The 21,270-nt window shown below is 44.2% G+C and overlaps 1 protein-coding gene across 4 annotated transcripts in view; it reads right to left on the bottom strand.

The window, feature by feature from the left end:
• The window catches only part of MATN2 (matrilin 2), a 162,250-nt gene that overhangs the window by 31,039 nt on the left and 109,941 nt on the right, over positions 1-21,270 (bottom strand). For 3 of the 4 annotated variants that reach the window (XM_040354754.1, XM_040354756.1, XM_040354755.1), the window contains 2 exons: positions 20,026-20,148; positions 14,180-14,302 (listed from right to left, as the gene is read on the bottom strand). In XM_040354754.1, coding sequence (XP_040210688.1) covers positions 14,180-14,302; positions 20,026-20,148 — 246 coding nt within the window. The remainder of the gene's footprint in view (positions 1-14,179; positions 14,303-20,025; positions 20,149-21,270) is intronic. The other variant, XM_040354757.1, reaches the window with a different exon arrangement.

The raw sequence follows: 21,270 nt of genomic DNA, 5'->3' as shown, positions 1-21,270 counted from the left end.
TCAGAAGCAAGGTATGAAGCGAGCTTCAATGGAAAAGAGTGCTGAACGTAACCGCGCTTTGCTAGAGCATTTCGAAAAAACGATGGTGTGTAGGCAACGTCGTTTTTTAAAATTGAAGTTTCAAAAACGTATGTTTTGTTTCATGATATAAAACGTTGTTTTATTTCATCACAAAAAACGACCGTCTATGGGACACCACGGCTATACCGCTGGCAAAGCGCCTCTGCAGAGGCGCTTTGCAGTGGGTTTTAACCCTTTCTCGGCCGCTAGTGGGGTGGTTTTGGCGCCCGCAAATCCGACAGTAAATCGGCGCTAAAAATAGCAGGGCTTTACCGCCGACGCACCTCCTGCCCCAGTGTGAAAGGGGCCTAATTGTTCTGGCTGAGGGAAGAAGGTTCTCATCCAAGAGTTTACAATACATGGCCCCTCCAATGTAGCAAAGTTGGCCTGCACCTTTAGCAGAGAAACAGGCCCAAAGCATCATGTTTCCACCTCCATGCTTGACTGTAGGGATGGTGTTCTTAGGGTCACAGTCAGCATTTTGTTTCCTCCAAACACGGCCTCCTCAAGAAGGCACATGTGCAGTCATGCCAATGAACATCTAAATCAGGGGTCTTGAATTAAAATTCAAGGAGGTCCGGTCACTAAAATTTTCTTTGGGCCGAGGTCCGAATCTCAAGTCCCCATTTTTCCCCATCACAGCGCCCCTTTATATCAGGTGCCCCCATCACAGCGCCCCTTTACATCAGGTGTCCCCATCACAGCACCCCTTTACATCAGGTGTCCCCATCACAGCGCCCCTTTATATCAGGTGTCCCCATCACAGCGCCCCTTTATATCAGGTGTCCCCATCACAGCATCCCTTTAAATCAGGTGTCCCCATCACAGCACTCCTTTAAATCAGGGATCCCCATCACAGTGCCCCTTTACACCAGGTGTCCATATCACAGCACTCCTTTACATCAGGTGTCCCCATCACAGCACCCCTTTACATCAGGTGCCCCCATCACAGCGCCCCTTTACATCAGGAGTCCCCATCACAGCGCCCCTTTACATCAGGTGTCCATATCACAGTGCCCCTTTACATCAGGTGTCCCCATCACAGCACCCTTTACATCAGGTGTCCCCATCACAGCACCCCTTTACATCAGGTGTCCCCATCACAGCACCCCTTTACATCAGGTGTCCCCATCACAGCATCCTTTACATCAGGTGTCCCCATCACAGCACCCTTTACATCAGGTGTCCCCATCACAGTGCCCCTTTACATTAGGTGTCCCCATCACAGTGCCCCTTTACATCAGGAGTCCCCATCACAGCGCCCCTTTACATCAGGTGTCCATATCACAGTGCCCCTTTACATCAGGTGTCCCCATCACAGCACCCTTTACATCAGGTGTCCCCATCACAGCACCCCTTTACATCAGGTGTCCCCATCACAGCACCCCTTTACATCAGGTGTCCCCATCACAGCATCCTTTACATCAGGTGTCCCCATCACAGCACCCTTTACATCAGGTGTCCCCATCACAGTGCCCCTTTACATTAGGTGTCCCCCATCACAGTGCCCCTTTACATCAGGGGTCCCCATCACAGCGTCCCTTTACATCAGGTGTCCCCATCACAGTGCCCCTTTACATCAGGTGTCCCCATCACAGTGCCCCTTTACATCAGGTGTCCCCATCACAGTGCCCCTTTACATTAGGTGTCCCTATCACAGCACTCCTTTAAATCAGGGGTCCCCATCACAGCACCCCTTTACATCAGGTGTCCCCATCACAGCACCCCTTTACATCAGGTGTCCCCATCACAGTGCCCCTTTACATTAGGTGTCCCTATCACAGCACTCCTTTAAATCAGGGGTCCCCATCACAGCACCCCTTTACATCAGGGGTCCCCATCACAGTGCCCCTTTACATCAGAGGTCCCCATCACAGTGCCCCTTTACATCAGAGGTCCCCATCACAGTGCCCCTTTACATCAGAGGTCCCCATCACAGCACCCCTTTACATTAGGGGTCCCCATCACAGCGCTCATTTACATCAGGCATTCCCATCAGAGTGCCTCCTTACATCAGATGTCCCCATCAGAGTCCCTCTTAACATAAAATGTGCCCATCAGCGTGCCCCTTAACATAAAATAAGGGTCATACTGATGGGCACATTTTATGTTAAGGGACACTCTAATGGACAAGTTTTATGTTAAGGGACATCCTGATGGGCACATTTTATATGAAGGGGCACTCTGATGGGCACAAGAAAATGTGCCCCTTAACATAAAATCTGCCCATCAGAGTGCTCCTTAATACAAAAAGGGCCCATCAGTGTTGCTCTTAAAATAAAATATGCCCATCAGAGTGCTCCTTAACAATAAATGTTCCCATCAGCATGCCCCTTAACATAAAATAAGGGTCACGCTGATGGGCACCTTTTATGTTAAGGGGTACTCTGAGGGGCACATTTTATTTTAAGGGGCATGCTGATGGGTATATTTTTAATGTGCACACTGATGAGCATATTTTGTTAAGGGGCACACTGATGGACACATTTTGTTGTGCCCATCAGAGTGCCCCTTAACATAAAATATACCCATCAGCATACCCCTTAAAATAAAATGTGCCCATCAGAGTGTCCCTTAACATAAAAGGTGCCCATCAGCGTGACCCTTATTTTATGTTAAGGGGCATGCTGATGGGAACATTTTTTGTTAATGGGCACTCTGATGGGCACATTTTATTTTAAGGGGTACGCTGATGGGTATATTTTATGTTAAGGGGCACTCTGATGGGCACAACAAAATGTGTCCATCAGTGTGCCCCTTAACAAAATATGCTCATCAGTGTGCACATTAAAAATATACCCATCAGCATGCCCCTTAACATAAAAAAAGGTGCCCATCAGCGTGACAGCACAATAACAAACAAATCTGCCCATTAGTGACAACTAATTGACTTGTCACATACCTTGCATGCTGCGCGATAAGGAGAGCCCGGGAAATGCGAGCAGCAGGGGGGCGGGGCGCGCACGTGACGTCACGCCCCAATCTCGCAAGGAGAGCCAGGAGTGGACCCGCATGCAGCAGGGGGCGGGGCACGCACGTGACGTCACGCCCCTACTCGCGGCACGTGACTGCTTGTCTTCTCCGCTCTCAGCGTCACTGGTTGCTGGGGAAACCCGCGGCCCCAGCAAACCAACGCTGAAATTTAAAATGATAATGGCGGTCCGGGCAGAAGCGCCACCCGGGCCGGACTCGGACCGCGGGCCGCCATTTAGTGACGGCTGATCTAAATGATTCAGAGAGGATTGGGAGAAAGTGCTGTGGTCAGATGAGACCAAAATTGAGCTCCTTGGCATTAACTCGACTCGCTGTGTTTGGAGGAAGAAAAATACTGACTATGACCCTAAGAACACCGGGCCAGATTCACGTAGAATTGTGGCCGTGTAACGTAACCCGTTTACGTTACACCGCCGCAAGTTTTCAGTGTAAGTGCCCGATCCACAAAGCACTTACCTGTAAACTTGCGGCGGTGTATCGTAAACACGTCCGGCGCAAGCCCGCCCAATTCAAATGGGGCGGGTACCATTTAAATTAGGCGCGCTCCCGTGCCGGACATACTGCGCATGCTCCGTTCGCAATTTTCCCGACGTGCTTTGCGCGAACTTACGGCGGCCCGACGTGTTTGTGAATCGCGACGTGCATAACATACTTACGCCGGGAAAAAAAAAATTCAAAAGCGACGCGGGAATGACGGGCATACTTTAACATGGCGGAGTAATTTTACACCATGTTAATAGCACCCCTAACTTTGCGATGGGAAACTAAGACTTGCGCCAACGTAACGACGGGAAAAACCTTTGTGGATCGCTGTAACTGCTAATTTGCATACCCGACGCTGGAATACGACGCAAACTCCACCCAGCGACGGCCGCGGTATTGCATCCTAAGATCCGACGGTGTAAGACAATTACACCTGTCGGATCTTAGGGCTATCTATGCGTAACTGATTCTATGAATCAGTCGCATAGATACTCTGATACTCAGAGAAACGCCGTCGTATCTCTTCTGTGAATCTGGCCCACCATCCCTACAGTCAAGCATGGAGGTGGAAACATGATGCTTTGGAGCCGTTTCTCTGCTAAAGATACAGGCCAACTTTGCCACATTTAGGGGCCATGTATTGTAAAATCTTGGATGAGAACCTTCAGCCAGAACACTGAAGATGAGTTATTGGAGGGTCTTCCAGCATGACAATGACTCAAAACATACCGTCGGGCAACAAAGGAGTGGCTCAAGAAGAACCATACTAAAGTCATGCTAAGTAGAAATTAATACATATTTTTTTTTTCTTATTATTGGTCTTTTTTTTTGTTTATAATGCAAAAAATCCAGAGGTGATCAAATATTACCAAAATAAATCTCTATTTGTGGGAAAATAATGGCATCAATTCTATTTGGGTACAGTGTCGCATGACCACGCAATTGTCAGTTAACTACTTAAAGTGGATGTAATGCCACTCTCATCCTTTCTAAACTACTGCCATAGTGCAGATCTATAAGGATATAGATGCCTCCTTCATGTATCCTTACCTGTCAAATGTCTCCCCTCTGTCTGTTATAAGAACTGAAAAACTGCAGATTCTGTGGGTGGATCTGTTGTCTGGAGCTCGGTGGGTGGAGTCGTGATGTCAGTAGACTCCCCGCCCACCTCAACACTCCCCTTTAACTAAATTCAGCTATGATCACTAACATCCAGTCGAAATCCAGAAAAGTAACCACATGACTTCAGAAAAGGAGTCGGGGTGGGAATTAAAAAATAATGCCTATCTCCAGACTAGTGCATGAGATATGTAAATAACCTGTCACTCACAGCAAGGGGGCGGAACGGACTAAGGTTTTTCTCTGTAAGTTCGTTTTATTTTCCTGAACAATAAAAGAGGATTGCTCAGAGCTGGACTGACTCTGTGTGGCAAGACTGGGCACAGATGATCGGAAATCTTATACTGTACATTATTAGGTAGATTCAGTAAGAGTTAGGCCGGCGTATCAGTAGATAAGCCGACCTAACTCAGAATCTGCGCCGACCTATGTTTAAGCGTATGCTCAAACAGAGATACGCTAAAACATATCTAAGATACGACGGCTTGCGCCGTCCTATCTTAGATTGCAATATTTTGGATGGCCGCTAGGTGGCGCTTCCATTGCGGTCGGCGTAGAATATGTAAATGAGGAGATACGCCGATTCACGAACGTACGCCCGGCCGACACAGTACTTTTACGCCGTTTACGTAAGAGATAGCCCGCGTAAAGTTAGAGCTAGGCCCTATTGGAATAGTAATGTCAAGTATGGCCGCCGTTCCCGCATCAAAATTCAAATTTTTTACGTCGTTTGCGTAAGTCATTCCGTGAATCGGGATTTACGTCGTTTACGTCCACGTCAAAATCAATAGGCCCGTGCGGCGTACTTAGCCGCAATGCACACTGGGAAATGTAGGTGCCTGGCGCATGCGCAGTAGAAAAAACGTAAAAAACGTAAGGTCAAGCGCCTTTAACATAAATCACGCGCCCCTCAAACACATTTGAATTAGGCGCCCTTACGCCCGCCGATTCAGGCTACGCCGACGTAACTTAGCAGGCAAGTACATTGTGAATCATGTACTTGCCTCGCTAACTTACGGCGGCGGCGTAGCTTAATTTCCTTAAGCTACGCCGCCGCAAAGTTACGCCAACGTACCTGAATCTACCTATATGACAGCAAAGACATTTTTTTTTCGGGTTTACATCCACTTTTAAGGACTGAAAGGATTTGCCCCCTTAATGACCGGGCCATTTTTGTGATACAGCACTGCGTCACTTCAACTGACAATTGAGTGCTCATGCGACATAGTACCCGAAAAAAAATTTATTATTTTTTTCCCCACAAATTGAGCTTTATTTTGGTGGTATTTGATCGACTTGTGGTATTTTTATCAGTTTAGGCCGATATGTATTTTTTTACATATTTTTGGTAAAAATAAATAAGCATATATTTATTGGTTTGCGCAAAAGTTATAGGGCCAGATTCACAAAGAGATACGACGGTGTATCTACAGATACACCATCGTATCTCTGACGTAAACTGGTCCTATCTATGCGCCTGATTCATAGAATCAGATACGCATAGATAGGGCTAGATCCGACAGTGTTACAATGTGTTACACTGTCGGATCTTTTTTTCAATTTAAAAATAATATGTAAATCAGCGAGATACGCAAATTCACGAACGTACGCGGACCCGTCGCAGTGTTCTTACGTCGTTTCCGTAGCGGTTTTCCGTCGTATACTTACCCCTTCTTTTATCAGGCGCAGCCAATGTTAAGTATAGCCGGCGTTCCCGCGTCGAATTTGGATTTTCCTACGTCGTTTGCGTACGCCGATTCACGAACACGCGCGTCGCAAGTCCCGCTCACGTCGCAACCACTGACGTCCTAGTGACGTCAGTGGGAGCAATGCACGCCGGGAAATTCCCCGGACAGCGCCTGCGCATTTGAATCGGCGCGGGAACGCGCCTGATTTAAATAGTACACTCCCCTAGCCGCGGAATTTGAATTCCGCCGGGGGATTTAGGATCCGCCGTCGCAAGTTTGGAGGTAAGTTGTTTGTGAATTAGCCACTTGCCTCCTAAACTTGCGGGAGTGGATCTTAATTCATGTAGAACGAGCGGATCTATAGATCCGCTGCGCTACGTGAATCTGGCCCATAGCGCCTACAAAATAGGGGATAGTTTTATGGCATTTTTATAATAAATGTTTTTTTTACTAGTAAGGGCAGTGAGCTGCGATTTTTAGCGGGACTGCGACATTGTGGCGGACAGATCGAACACTTTTTTGGGACCATTGACATTTATACAGTGATTAGGTGTTTTTTAACCAGCGCACTGCCCCAGTGTGAAATCATTAATTGATTTTAATGGAAATAGGCTTTCGTGAGCTTTTCAGGTGCTACTTTTAGCGTTAAAAGGGCCTGAAACGCACCTCAGTGTGAAAGGGGTCTTAGTCTCTTGTAGTATCTGTACAGTGAAGCTCAGAAAGAAAGAGGGAGAAGCAGTACAGGGAGCCAATCAGTGGTGTCGCTGTGCTTATAGGCTAACAAGGAGCATGCTAATAGGAATGGAGAGCAGAGTGACAGAGAGGTCAGCTCATCAGTCTGCAGCTTTTCCTTTATGTCCAATCACAGTGTGGGGAGGGACAAGACTTGTATTAGTTAACTAATACAGGGAAAATCAGGTGCTTCCCCAGCCAGACAAGGCTGATTGGTGTGTCTGAGCCATGGACAGAAATACAATCCTTTGACAGGTAACACAACTCCCTTGTGTGCTATGTATTTGTATATTCAGCTGGTTTCCTGACAGTCTTGCTGGGGTGGATAAAGAATAATAGAGGGCTGATATACTGTGCACCAGAAGATGCTGCTCCAGGCGTTCTCTCTCTCTCTGCACAGTACCACTCCTCAATTTCTCTGCACTGTAAAGCTCTAATTTTCTCCTCTCTCTGCATAATTATTTTTTCCCACTCACTGCACTTGTAAACACAGAAGACTGAATGCAGAAAAAGCCTGAGTGGTCCATCTAAAATGCTCATAAGTTTACATACCCTGGCAGAATTTATGATTTCTTAGCCATTTTTCAGAGAAGATGAATGAAAACACAAAAACTTTTCTTTCATGGTTAGTGTTTGGCTGAAGCCATTTATTGTCAATCAACTGTGTTTACTCCTTTTAAAGCGGTGGTTCACCCATAAAAACGACTTCCCCCTATTACACTGCCCCCCCGCATTACAATACGAATATGCCATTCATTTTTTTTTGGCTGCTGTACATACCCGGGTACAGCTATTCACCCGTGTCCTCCGGGTTGCGAGTCCCGCGGGAGTGGGCGTTCCTACCATGGCGGTGATTGACGTTTTGACTAAAAAACGAGCTCCCCCCGTCGCGTAAGCAGCGTCACGATTGGCGGAAGGAACCGAACGGCGAGTCGGCGCTATACTGCGCCTGCGCATCGCGGTTCGGCTCCTTTCGCCAGTCGTGACGCGGCTTACGCGACGGGGGGGAGCTCATTTTTTAGTCAAAACGTCAATCACCGCCATGGTAGGAACGCCCACTCCCGCGGGACTCGCAACCCGGAGGACACGGGTGAATAGCTGTACCCAGGTATGTACAGCAGCCAAAAAAAAATGAATGGCATATTCGTATTGTAATGCGGGGGGGGGGGGCAGTGTAATAGGGGGAAGTCGTTTTTATGGGTGAACCACCGCTTTAAATCATAATGGCAAGAGAAACTACCCAAATGATCAAAACTTTATGTAGCACTAACCCCGAAGGAGCTGCTGGTTTGTTTTGGGTGGCATGTTATCTCTAAGCTTGCACTGTCTATGACAGGTTGATTTGGTCTTGTGTTTTGGATCATTGTCATGTTGGAATGTCCAAGTACGTCCCATGCGCAGCTTCCTGGCTGATGAATGCAAATGTTCCCCCAGAATTTGATAACATACTGCATGCATCTTGTCATCAATTTTGACAAAATTTCCTGTGCCTTTCTGTAGCTCACACATCCCTAAAACATCAGCAATCCCCCTCCGTACCTTTCATCCTAGGCCTTTTGACTCCTCTCCAAATGTAGAGTTTGTGGTTGTTGCCAAAAAGCTTAATTTTGATCTCATCACTCCAAATGACTTTGTGGCAGAAGGTTTGTGGCTTGTCTCTGTGCTGTTTGGCGTATTGTAAGCAAAATACTGTTGTGAAAATTTCAAGATGTATTTAATATGTATTGTCATATTGTCACCACTTCCGCAACCTGCTCTAAAGAGCTGATTGGGGCAGTCTGAGACTGGTTGAATCCCGTGTGGTAGTAGAAAATGTCTTGAGGTTGGAGTGTGAGGTTTGCGGCGTGGGCATATGTCCGCCAACGAGGGGCCCTCTGTGCATTAGTGCGAACGATCGTTGAGGAGGGGATATGCTCACTCCGCAAGAACATTAGTGGTTATAGGCGGATGTGCGCTCTTGTCTCTGCTGTGTCTGATCAGCATAGTCGGGATTCGTAGCGCACGCCTGTAGATTTCACCTACAATAATGGTATAATCTGAATATGCGTTATTCTATAGAATGGCGCAAAATAAGGATTCCTATCAGCGGTAATATGAGAGCTTGTGATCGTTTTCAGAGTCAGGGAAGGCATCCATGTTTTAAACGCAATACGGCTTTGTTTGCTACTAGCATACATGTGTTCCCTGCCCAGATACGCCCATAAGACTTTAGCCAGCATTGTATTGTGTTGTATTCATGTATTGTATTCATTGTATTGTGTTGTATTTATGTATTGTATTCATTGTATTGCATTGGACATCCTGCTAGAGGGATGCCCTTTATATGGTGTTTCCTGTGTAAAGGGGACATCCTGTGATGACCACTCCCATGGGGGAGGTGATTAGCTGCTGCAGCGATCACTTCCGGTTTGTGAGAATAAAAGGAGCCATGAGGAGCTGGGAATCCCAGTGATTGTTGGGATGCTGAACAGAGAACTTACAAGATGGTGGTGTTTGGTTATTGAATGAATGGCAGACCGAATGAATGGTGAGTGAACCTTTTAGCTTAAAGATGGATTATTTCAATAAGATGAAGTGTGTGCTTATAGCACAAGGCAAAATGGCTGTGTGTTCTGCATACAACCGATTTTGCCATGACAAATACTTTGTTGCATTTGCGTAGAAATGGCTTTCTTCTGGCGACTCGACCATGCTGCCCATCTTTCTTCAAGTGCCTCCTTATTGTGCATCTTGAAACAGCCACACCACATGTTTTCAGAGAGTCCTGTATTTCATCTGAAGTTATTTGTGGGTTTTTCTTTGCATTCCGAACAATCTTCCTGGCAGTTGTGGCTGAAATTTTGGTTGATCTACCTGACCGTGGTTTGGTTTCAACAGAACCCCTCATTTTCCACTTCTTGATTAGAGTTTGAACACTGCTGATTGGCATTCTCAATTCCTTGGATATCTTTTTATATCCTTTTCCTGTTTTATACAGTTCAACTACCTTTTCCTGCAGATCCTTTGACATTCTTTTGCTTTCCCCATGACTCAGAATCCAGAAACGTCAGTGCAGCACTGGATGAAAGATGCAAGGGTCTGTCAGGAGTCCAGAAAAATCATTGACCTTTTATATATATACACACACACACACACACACACGCACACACTAATTACAAGCAAACAGATCACAGGTGAGGATGGTTACTTTTAATAGTCATTCAAACCCCTTTGTGTCAACTTGTGTGCATGTTATCTGGTCAAAATCACCAGGGTATGTAAACGTTTGATCAGGGTCATTTGGGCAGTTTCTGTTGCCATTATGATGTAAAAAGAGTAAACACAGTTGATTGATAATAAATGGCTTCAGCCAAACACTAACCATGAGTGAAAGAAAAGTTTTTGTGTTATCATTCATATTCTCTGAAAAATGGCCAAGAAATCATAAATTCTGCCAGGGTATGTAAACTTATGAGTACAACTGTATGCATAGAAGTCAAAAAGTTATTGTCAAGTTAGCCGATGCACACTGATGCTCCCAAGATTGATGTGGGCATCTAGGTTTCAATGACCCCTGGTCATGAAAGGGTTAAGGGGAAAAAAACAACCTGCTCATGTGCTTGTCTTTGTAGATCTATTATATCACTAGGAGTGAAACATTTGTTAAAAAATAGACGTGCCGCTTGGCAATGTAACAGATGCTGCACCTAACATCATCACCCTAAATGAGACTGCCTAATCCGCCATAGCATTGTAAGTGATGTCCCCAGCTGTGAGAGTGACAAATCCAGCAGACGCCTTCTTTCTGAACGGAGTGAACTGCGCCGAGTGTCACCGCTCTTCCCTCTCTCTGGGCCAGACTCATAATGAATGATCCCTCCTGGCCCCAATGTAATCACCGCCAATGCTTGCCAAGCTTTATTCAATCATATAGATTCCTTGGTTCGCCAGAGCATTAAGTTGGACACAGAAACGGATTATGCCTCTAAAATTTCTCACCAACTGTTCCGGCCTAATTTGTATTCTTTGTGTCGGCTGATTTGCTAGCGCAGACAAATCCTATTGTGCAATTTGTGATTAATCATTTCCTGGGCTTTAACTCCTTCTGGTCTTCAAGGAAAGGTCATGTTCATGAATACCGATGGAAGCGCGGAATCTGGGAACCCCAGAAATTGGAGCACGTGGAGAAGTTCCCTAAAGCTGGATGATCAGACATTGCATCTTCCTGATCATCCAACCCTTGGGGAACAGAGGAAAATGTACAGTGGGGATCGAAAGTTTGGGCACCCCAGGTAAAAATTGCATAACGAAGCCAAGGAAAGATGAAAAAATCTCCAAAAGGCATCAAATTACAGATTAGACATTCTTATATGTCAAAAAAAGTTAGATTTTTTTTCCATCATTTACACTTTCAAAATTACAGAAAACAAAAAAATGGCGTCTGCAAAAGTTTGGGCACCCTGCAGAGTTAATATCTTGTACTGCCCCCTTTGGCAAGTATCACAGCTTGTAAACGCTTTTTGTAGCCAGCCTAGAGTCTTTCAATTCTTGTTTGAGGTATCTTTGCCCATTCTTCCTTACAAAAGTCTTCCAGTTCTTTGAGATTTCTGGGCTGTCTGTCACGCACTGCTCTTTTAAGGTCTATCCATAGATTTTCAATTATGTTGAGGTCAGGAGATTGTGAAGGCCATGGCAAAACCTTCAGTTTATGCCTCTTTATGTAATCCCCTGTGGATTTTGAGGTGTGTTTAGGATCATTATCCATTTGTAGAAGCCATCCTCTCTTTAACTTCAGCTTTTTCACAGATGGCATCAAGTTACCACCCAAAATTTGCTGAAATTTTATTGAATCCATTTTTCCTTCTACTCGTGAAATGTTCCCTGTGTCACTGGCTGCAATACAACCCCAAAGCATGATTGATCCACCCCCATGCTTAACAGTTGGACAGAGGTTCTTTTCATTAAATTCTGTGCCCTTTCTTCTCCAAACGTACCTTTACTCATTCCGGCCAAAAAGTTCTATTTTAACCTCATCGGTCCACAGAACTTGTTTCCAAAATGTATCAGGCTTGTCTATATGTCCATTTGCAAAGTTCAAACGCTGATTTTTGTGGTGAGGACGTAGAAGAGGTTTTCTTCTGATGACTCTTCCATTAAGACCAGGGGGTAGTTCCACGTACAGCGGCACATTATTGCGCCGGGCGTAGCGTATCTAAGATACACTACGCCGTCGTAACTTACTTTTTTTTTGAATCCTCAAAGAATTCGTGCCGAAAGTTACGGCGGCGTAGTGTATCTTTGGCGGCGTAATGGTGCGGCATTCAAATCTCTGTGATGGGGGCGTGTTTTATGCAAATACGTCGTGACCCGTCGTAAACGTTTTTTTTGTGGATCTGCCTCGTTATATATATATCACAATGGCTAAATCTGTGTCTGTAGTGCATGTTCAAACCGTAATACCAGAAATAACATGCTATTCGTTTTTTACTCCAGGAGTATATAATGAGTTTGGCGATTCTAGAGAAATGCTTAAATAATGCATTACAATTTATTTAAACCCATTAGATTTAGGTAGACTAAAACATACTGGAGATTTTAGTCTACTAAAATACGACTAGAACTAAAACAATTCAGATGACTAAAATACGACTAAAACTAAAATGGCATTTTAGTCAAAAGACTATGGGGTAGACTTACGAAAACTGGTGCACTTAGAATCTGGTGCAGCTGTGCATGGTGGCCAATCGGCTTCTATTTTGAGCTTGCTCAATTAAGCTTTGGCAATAAAGCTGATTGGTTTCTATGCAGAGTTGCACCAGATTTTTTATTTTCCAGTTTTAGTAAATTACCCCCATGACTAAAACGAAATTGAAATTTGACATCTAAATTAACACTGGTCTGGAGCTGAAGCGAGTAAAAGTCCTAACTCGACCTCCTGCCAACCGGTCCCCAGTGCATGTTATTCCCCCCCACTTTCTCTGTTTTTCCAATAAAGGCCATAATAATGCATACTGATATGGAGGTGCTGAATCTGGGAACCCCCAAAATTAGAACACGTGGAAAGGTGAGAAATTGTCCCATATTTTCCAAAGCTTATTGGGGTTACATTTTTCTGATCATCCAACTTTGGGGAATAGAGGACCATGTAAGTACAAATAACTTACCCCCATTACATATTGGCTGAAAGTTCCTATAAGAACCATTTCTAGAACTTACAGCAGTTCCCACTAATTAGTGGACCACAGTCCGGACCCAAACTAACTGCCAGCCAGCCAGTCAACAGTGCAGATTCCCACGACTCCTCAGAAGTCATTGGTTGTTAGGACCACCATTGCTCTACCAACTAGAGATATCATGTGCGTGCCCCACCCAACTAACTTCATCTAGACCTGCAACCTGCTCTATCTCTAGACTCCTTCCCTCTGCCTGACTGGTACTAACGGGGCATTGTAATGAGGGAAAACTTATGTAAGGGGGTACTCTGATAGGAACACTTGATGTAAGGGGACACTGATGAGGGTCTATTTTTTGGTAGACTTACAATGACAGATCTTATCTGAGTCATAACACAAACATGAGATTGGGACCTCTGCTGAAAGAACATTTTACTGATCAAAACTCTTTGAATTTTAAGTTCAGTACCTTGACCTTTAGCAATGGCCTGCAACTCTTCAGCTGTTGGAGAAATGCCCATAGTTCTACAGGGCATTAAAGAACAAAGGAAAAGCTGTTTGTGGGTCATGGACTTACACAGCCATAGTTCTGAAGGCCACACAGGCTTGGTACTTAGTCTGTACCTGTTTTATTACTATACATTATTATGTTGTCTCGTTTGTCACTGGCAAAAGCATTCATAGTTTTGTTTTATTCCTTTTGCATTGTCTCAGTGCCATCTGATATCAGCAACATGAAAAGGAAGTGTAAGTGCAATGTAACTTTCATTGTCAAGGACCATGGAAGTTTTTAGGCAGTCATATAAGGGAGGAATAAAGAAGGAGAGATAATGATCATTTTTAATTCTTCTTTAGTCCACAACGTTCCTCAATAATGTGCTAGTTTTCTACAGACAGCTTTACGGGTAATACATACATCAAAACCAAACCTCCAGCATTTTCTGTACTCACGTCTACATCGCTTTCCATCTTCCACTAAATGGTATCCTTCAAAGCATTTGCAGACATAGGAACTCTCATTATTGACACACAGATGCTCACAGCCATGCTCAGAGGTTTTGCAGGGGTCTTTACCTATGGGATAGAGTGTACGATTCATATTAAAATATTGGATGACCAACAAAGACATACAATATGTAATGGACTTCCTATTTGTTGAAGTTATCAGGACTCAAATACATGGGCTGCACTTACCAACATATCAGTATGGCTTTCATACTGATAGTACAACTTTCAGTGCTTAGTAAATTCCGGGATTGAACATGTACGCTGCCAGCTGAACTTTTTAGTATCTGGTCCGTGGTGAAAGACAATTTCTTTCATGAAAGTTATATATAAAAACTCCAGAAAAGATAATCTACTTGAAATTCAGCTGATCCTCATATGTCAGGGATTTTCAAACTATTGCCCATGGGCCATAACTGGCCGGCTACAAGATTATATCTGACCTGGAGGAGCCCCGTCTGAATGGCAGTAGATGCACCAGTCTATGTATTATAACACATCCTAGCAAAAAAATACACAAGAGGGCACAAATGCCTAGTGCATTACAACCAAAATCATTAAAAACACACAATAGTGTTATATTCACAAAACTGGAATAAAACAAGCTTATCAAGTAAACAGCTCCAGCAAGTGAGACGGGTAACTTGTCTAATGCCACACAGTGAAAAAGCTTACGAATTTAGGGGGACAAACCTCCTTACTCAGAGCTCTGAGGAGGGGGGTTTGTTCCCCAAAAAGTGTAAGATTTTCCACCATGTGGCATTAGATAAGTTACCCGTCTCACCTGCTGCTCCAGGTGATAAGCTTGTTTTATTCCAATTTTGTGAGTATAACACTGTTGTGTGCCGAGTGGCATTAGATGAGTTACCCCTCTCACCTGCTGGAGCCGTTTACTTGATAAGCTTGTTTTATTCCAATTTTGTGAGTATAACACTGTTGTGTGTTTTTAATAAATGGTTTTGGTGGTAATGCACTAGGCATTTGCGCCCTCTTGTGTATGTTTTTACATTATTTGGAAGACCACCTAGTCGGAGGAGGGCTGCATCTTTGAAACCATTGCCCACCATAGTTTTTTTTGGGGACTTCTTTGAATTGAGCAATGTTTTTTTATCGGTTTGTTTTGACACATAATAGCAATCAGTGACGTAATTGCACGGCCCCCAGCATTTACAGGAAGAGCGGATTATATTTGTCCAGACCTGCTCTGTTTTTTTTTTTTCTGAATCTTTGAAATTGAAAAGTAATTTTTTATTAAAAAATGTTTCTCTTTTGTTACAGACAAAACACAAACCACATTTAGCCAAGACCTCCCATACACATATCAAGTGTCTATTTGATGTACCACCCTATTAACCATCACATTATACAATGTCGCACAATTTTCCATAAATAAAAATCATTTATTCAATTTATTATTACAATACAATAAATTAACATATAATTTGTATTTACTTTCTTCACACCGGTGTATATTTCAATCTACATTGTCTACCTTCAATAATTAATAACATGACTTAGATTTACTTTAAACTTGCACTCCAGGATGTTCAGCATTATTTAGGACTTTCCTCCTAAGATTACTGTCCTTGGCCCACCCCCTTCATTCATTGGATTCCAGTTCTTTTACTCATGGAGGCTCTGCATCGCATGTGGCTTTACTTAAAGCGGAGCTCCACCCAAAAGGAGAAGCTCTACTTGTTTGCACCCTCTCCCCCTCCACTGCCACATTTAGCACTTTTTATTTGGGGGGGGGGGGGGGTTTTGACAGGTACCTGCTCCCACTTCTGGGTAAGATCACCGCAATCTCCAAGCATTTCCAGCCCCTCCTCATTCTCCCCACTGCCTTCTTGGATACACACAGGTCCCAAAAGAGGACGGGACCATTCAGAAAAAGCAGCGCAACTTTCATATGCACAGTAGGAAACCGGCAATGAAGGCTTCACTGCCAGTTTCCCTTAGTGAAGATGCCAATGCCTGCACCCATTGACAAATTGGCTAGGGGTGCCGGCATTGCGGGATCTCTGGACAGGTAAGTGTCCTTGTATTAAAAGTCAGAAGCTACAGCATTTGTAGCTGCTGGCAGTTCATTTTTTTCCCCCAAACTGGAGCCCCTATTTAAGGTAATCTGCTGTTTTCAGGGAGCTATGTACAGCTCCCCCCACTAGCTATGATCTGCCTGCACTGCGTAGCGAAGCACAGAGGCCCATTGGGTTTGACATGAGTGGGTTTGATGGGATCAAAATAGAAAGGTTTAATTACAATAGCATGTGATTTGGGGGGGTGGGGAGACCAAGGAAGGCAAAATATAAGCAGATTAAATTTCAGCTTCAAGTCCAAATTACCAGTCAACCAGACCAGACTAAATATCTATTTTGTGCAGTTTATTGTGCCATCATGAGAATTTTACATCCACATAGTCTAGATCTTTTTATTTCTAATATAGAAAAAAATTACGTAAACAATGAGGAATGTGCAGCCCAGAGCTACTATTTCCAGCACAACGTGTCCCTGCTATTTTCCAGTGCAGAATAAGTCAGTATTGGGTAACAACCAAAACCTCATTGAACGGGCAGTAGACCTCTATAGAGGACCAGGCATGGTTGTAATGGGCACACTTATCTATAAAGCCAGACCATATAATGATGGAAAGTGTGCTGTCATTTGCCCAATGGGGTCCATAAGACAGGGTTATATTCACACAATACTGCTACATAGGGATTACAACAGAGCCACGGGGAAATGTGAAACTTCCCTTTAGTATAGACTTTCTTCTCTCTAAACGACATAATGATCTGTAATTCTTCTTTACATTTAACAACAATTACCCTTTGCACACTAGCTAAAATTTCAGATTATACTGACATAGGCAAAGTTTGTATTTTCTGCTACTTGGGAAAGAAGGGTGACGGTATAACATCACTTCTGCAACCTATTCTATCTTTTGTGAGGGTGGCATGTGCTGGAGGAGGACGGGCCCACACACATAGAAGATCAGGCCGTGTTCAGACATGAGCCAGGAGGCAGAATTAAAATGTTGGAAAAGTTGTTTCAGTCCACAGGGTAAAGTAGACTTATCACACAGACAAAACCATGCTGCACAAAATAAAGCCTCTACGGACAGGCAATGGTAATAACAACCTAAAAAATATGTTTTCATGCACTGTTGTCTGTCATGGGATAAATATCTGCAGTGTTGAACTAAGGGTAGGGTGGTTAGAGCAATCCACCCTGGGTACAAGAAGTCATCGACCTATGTAGCTTAGCTCCCAATGTCCACTAATGTAAAGGTTGCACTTTACCACCTATGTAGGGGGGATTTTTCCACCGACCACCAATGTAAGGGGGCATTTTTTTTACCAGCTGCCAATGTAGGGGGACACTTCTCCATTGACCATAAATGTAAAGGAACACTTTTCCACTGAACACCAATGTAAAGGAGCACTTTTACCCTAAACACCAATTTAAGGGACTAGTCTTCCATAACTTCTAATGTAAGGGAGCACTTTTACACTGACCACCAATGTAAGGGAGCACTTCTCCACTGTGCACCAATGTAATTGGGAACTTCCCCACTACCAATATAGGGGAACACTTATCTACTGACCACCAATACAAGGGTACACTTCTCAACTGACCATCATTATAAGGGTACACTTCTCTACTGACCACCAATGTAAGGGAGCACTTCTCTACTGACCACCAATACAAGGGTACACTTCTCAACTGACCATCATTATAAGGGTACACTTCTATACTGACCACCAATATAAGGGTGCACTTCTCCACTGACCACCAATATAAGGGTACACTTCTCTACTAACCATCATTATAAGCGTACACTTCTCTACTAACTATCATTATAAGGGTACACTTCTCTACTGACCACCAATGTAAGGGAGCACTTCTCTACTGACCACCAATATAAGTGTACACTTTTCTACTGACCACCAATATAAGGGTACACTTCTATACTGACCACCAATATAAGTGTACACTTTTCTACTGACCACCAATTTAAGGGTACACTTCTCTACTGACCACCAATGTAAGGGAGCACTTCACTATGCACTAATGTAATTGTGAATTCCTCCACCACCAATATAAGGGAGCACTTTTCTACTGACCACCAAAATAAGGGTACACTTCTCTACTGACCACCAATATAAGGGTACACTTCTCTACTGACCATCAATGTAAAGGAAAAATCCCCCCTCTTTGCCCCAGTGTAATTGGGAACTTCTCCACTACCAATATAAGGGAGCACTTCTCTACTGACAACCAATGTAAGGGAGCACTTCTCCACTATGCACCAATGTAATTGGGAACTTCTCCGCTACCAATATAAGGAAGCACTTCTCTACTGACCACCAATATAAGGGTACACTTCTCGACTGACCACCAATATAAGGGGACATGGGTGTCCGCTCCATAGGGCAAGGGGGGGCAATTGACCCCCCCTTAAAAATCGAGAAGGTGTTGAAGAGTCTTACGGCCGTGGACTGTCTGAGCAGTCCTGGGCCGGATGTCACACAGGCACAGTGAGCAGAGTGAAGCCGTCTCCCCCTCCAGTGTTTATGTGTACACAGGGGGAGGGAACCTGCTGCCTGTGCCGTGCTGATGGCTGATCTGAGCTCCTGAATCGGATGGGGTGAGGGGGGGACCGTCTGTGCTGAAGGGGGTTTTGTACTGAATGGGGAGTCCATCTGTGCTGAAGGGGGGTCTGTACTGAAGGGGGGGTCCATCTGTGCTGAAGGGGGGTCCATCTGTGCTGAAGGGGAGTCTCTACTGAAGGATGATATGTGCTGAAGGGGGGATCCATCTGTGCTGAAGGGGGTCCTGTGCTTAAAGGGGGTCCATCTGTGCTGAAGGGGGGGTCTGTGCTGAATGGAGGGGTCTGTGCGGAATGCGGGGCCCATCTGTGCTGAATGGAGGGGTCTGTGCTGAAGGGGGGGGTCCATCTGCGCTGAATGGAGGGGTCTGTGCTGAATGGGGGTCCATCTGTGCTGAATGGAGGGGTCTGTGCTGAAGGGGGGGGTTCATCTGTGCTGAATGGAGGGGTCTGTGCTGAAGGGGGGGGGTCCATCTGTGCTGAAGGGGGGTCTGTACATTCTCTAGGCTATATTTATATGGGCATGGAGTGAAGCTGAATTATCTGAAGAGCTATTTCACACTGCCAGCTGGCCGCATTATCGGTAAAGCGTGGCTAAAAATCGACGCTTTACCATCATTTTAGCTGCGGTATTCGGCCGCTAGCGGGGCGCTTTTAACCCCCGCTAGTGCTAGTGAAGAAAGGGTTAAATGCGATTGTGTATCGCCGCTGCTGAACACCCACCCCTGAAAAAATTTCAGCGGACGCCCATGTACACGTATCTACTGAGCACCAATTATAAGGCTACACCTCTCTACTGACCATCAATGTGAATATGCACTTTTCTACTTCTCCACTTGGTTCCAATATAAGAGGGCATTTCTCTACTGACCACCAATGTAAGGGCACACTCCTTCTCCATGCAGGCAGTCCCATTCATTTTAATTGGGATGCAGCGGCTGCATGGACACAGTCACTGCTTCTAATTTGACATCTGCCCCTCGCACAGGTGTACTCTGTAGTATGCCATGTGAATAAGGCCTAACATGCACATAGGTGTAAATCAGCAGAAATCAGTGTAATAAAGATAGAAAGAAAATGTAGATTTAAATTTTTTTAATCTAAAAAAAAATGTTCCTTGATATCTAGGTGGTTACACACGTCTTTATCAGTAAATCAGAACATCTGCATTTCTCATACTTACTTCTACAGCTTTTTCCATCTTCAGCTAAACTGTATCCTTCAAAGCATTTGCACATATAGGAATTCTCATTATTGACACACAGATGCTCACAGCCATGCACAGAGGTTTTACAGGGGTCTTTACCTGTGAGATAGAATGCATGTACCGTATAAGCCATTATTTAGTAATAAGGACATATTTAATTTGCTTCCTAATTGTGTTACTAGGAACTTGTCAGGGGATAAACACATAAGCTGTCCTTACTGATTTTATGAGAATGGTAATTGGTTACACGGATCACCAAAGTAAGTGGTAACTTTTCACTGACCACTAATGTAAGGGAGCACTACACTGACCACCAATAAATGGGAACATCTCATCACTGACCACCAATGTAAGGGATCACTTCTCCACTATGCACCAATGTAATTGGGAACTTTTCCACTACCAATATAAGGGTACACTGGTCTACTGACCACCAATATAAGGTTACACTTCTCTGCTGACCACTATAAGGGTACACTTCTCTACCGACCACCAATATAAGGGTACACTTCTCTAGTAACCACCAATATAAGGGTATACTTTTCTACTAACCATCATTATAAGGGTACACTTTTCTACTAACCATTATTATAAGGGTACACTTTTCTACTGACCACCAATGTAAGGAAGCATTTCTGCATTCCACTATGCACCAATGTAATTTGGAACTTCTCCTCTACCAATATAAGGGTACACTTCTCTACTGACCACCAATATAAGGTTACACTTCTCTGCTGACCACCAATATAAGGGTACACTTCTCTAGTAACCACCAATATAAGGTTACACTTCTCTAGTAACCACCAATATAAGGGTATACTTTTCTACTAACCATTATTATAAGGGTACACTTTTCTACTAACCATTATTATAAGGGTAAACTTTTCTACTAACCATTATTATAAGGGTACACTTTTCTACTGACCACCAATGTAAGGGAGCATTTCTGCATTCCACTATGCACCAATGTAATTTGGAACTTCTCCACTACCAATATAAGGGTATACTTCTCTGCTGACCACCAATGTAAGGGTAAACTTTTCCACTATGCACCAATGTAATTGGGAACTTCTCCACTACTAATATAAGGGAGCACTTCTCTACTGACCACCAATATAAGGGTACACTTCTCTACTGACCACTAATATAAGGGTATACTTCTCTACTGACCACCAATGTAAAGGAGCACTTCTCCACTATGCACTAATGTAATTGTGAATT

Source organism: Rana temporaria, chromosome 5 (genome assembly GCF_905171775.1).
Source record: "Rana temporaria chromosome 5, aRanTem1.1, whole genome shotgun sequence".
Lineage (NCBI taxonomy): Eukaryota > Metazoa > Chordata > Amphibia > Anura > Ranidae > Rana > Rana temporaria.
This window is presented reverse-complemented; position numbering and strand designations above follow the sequence as displayed.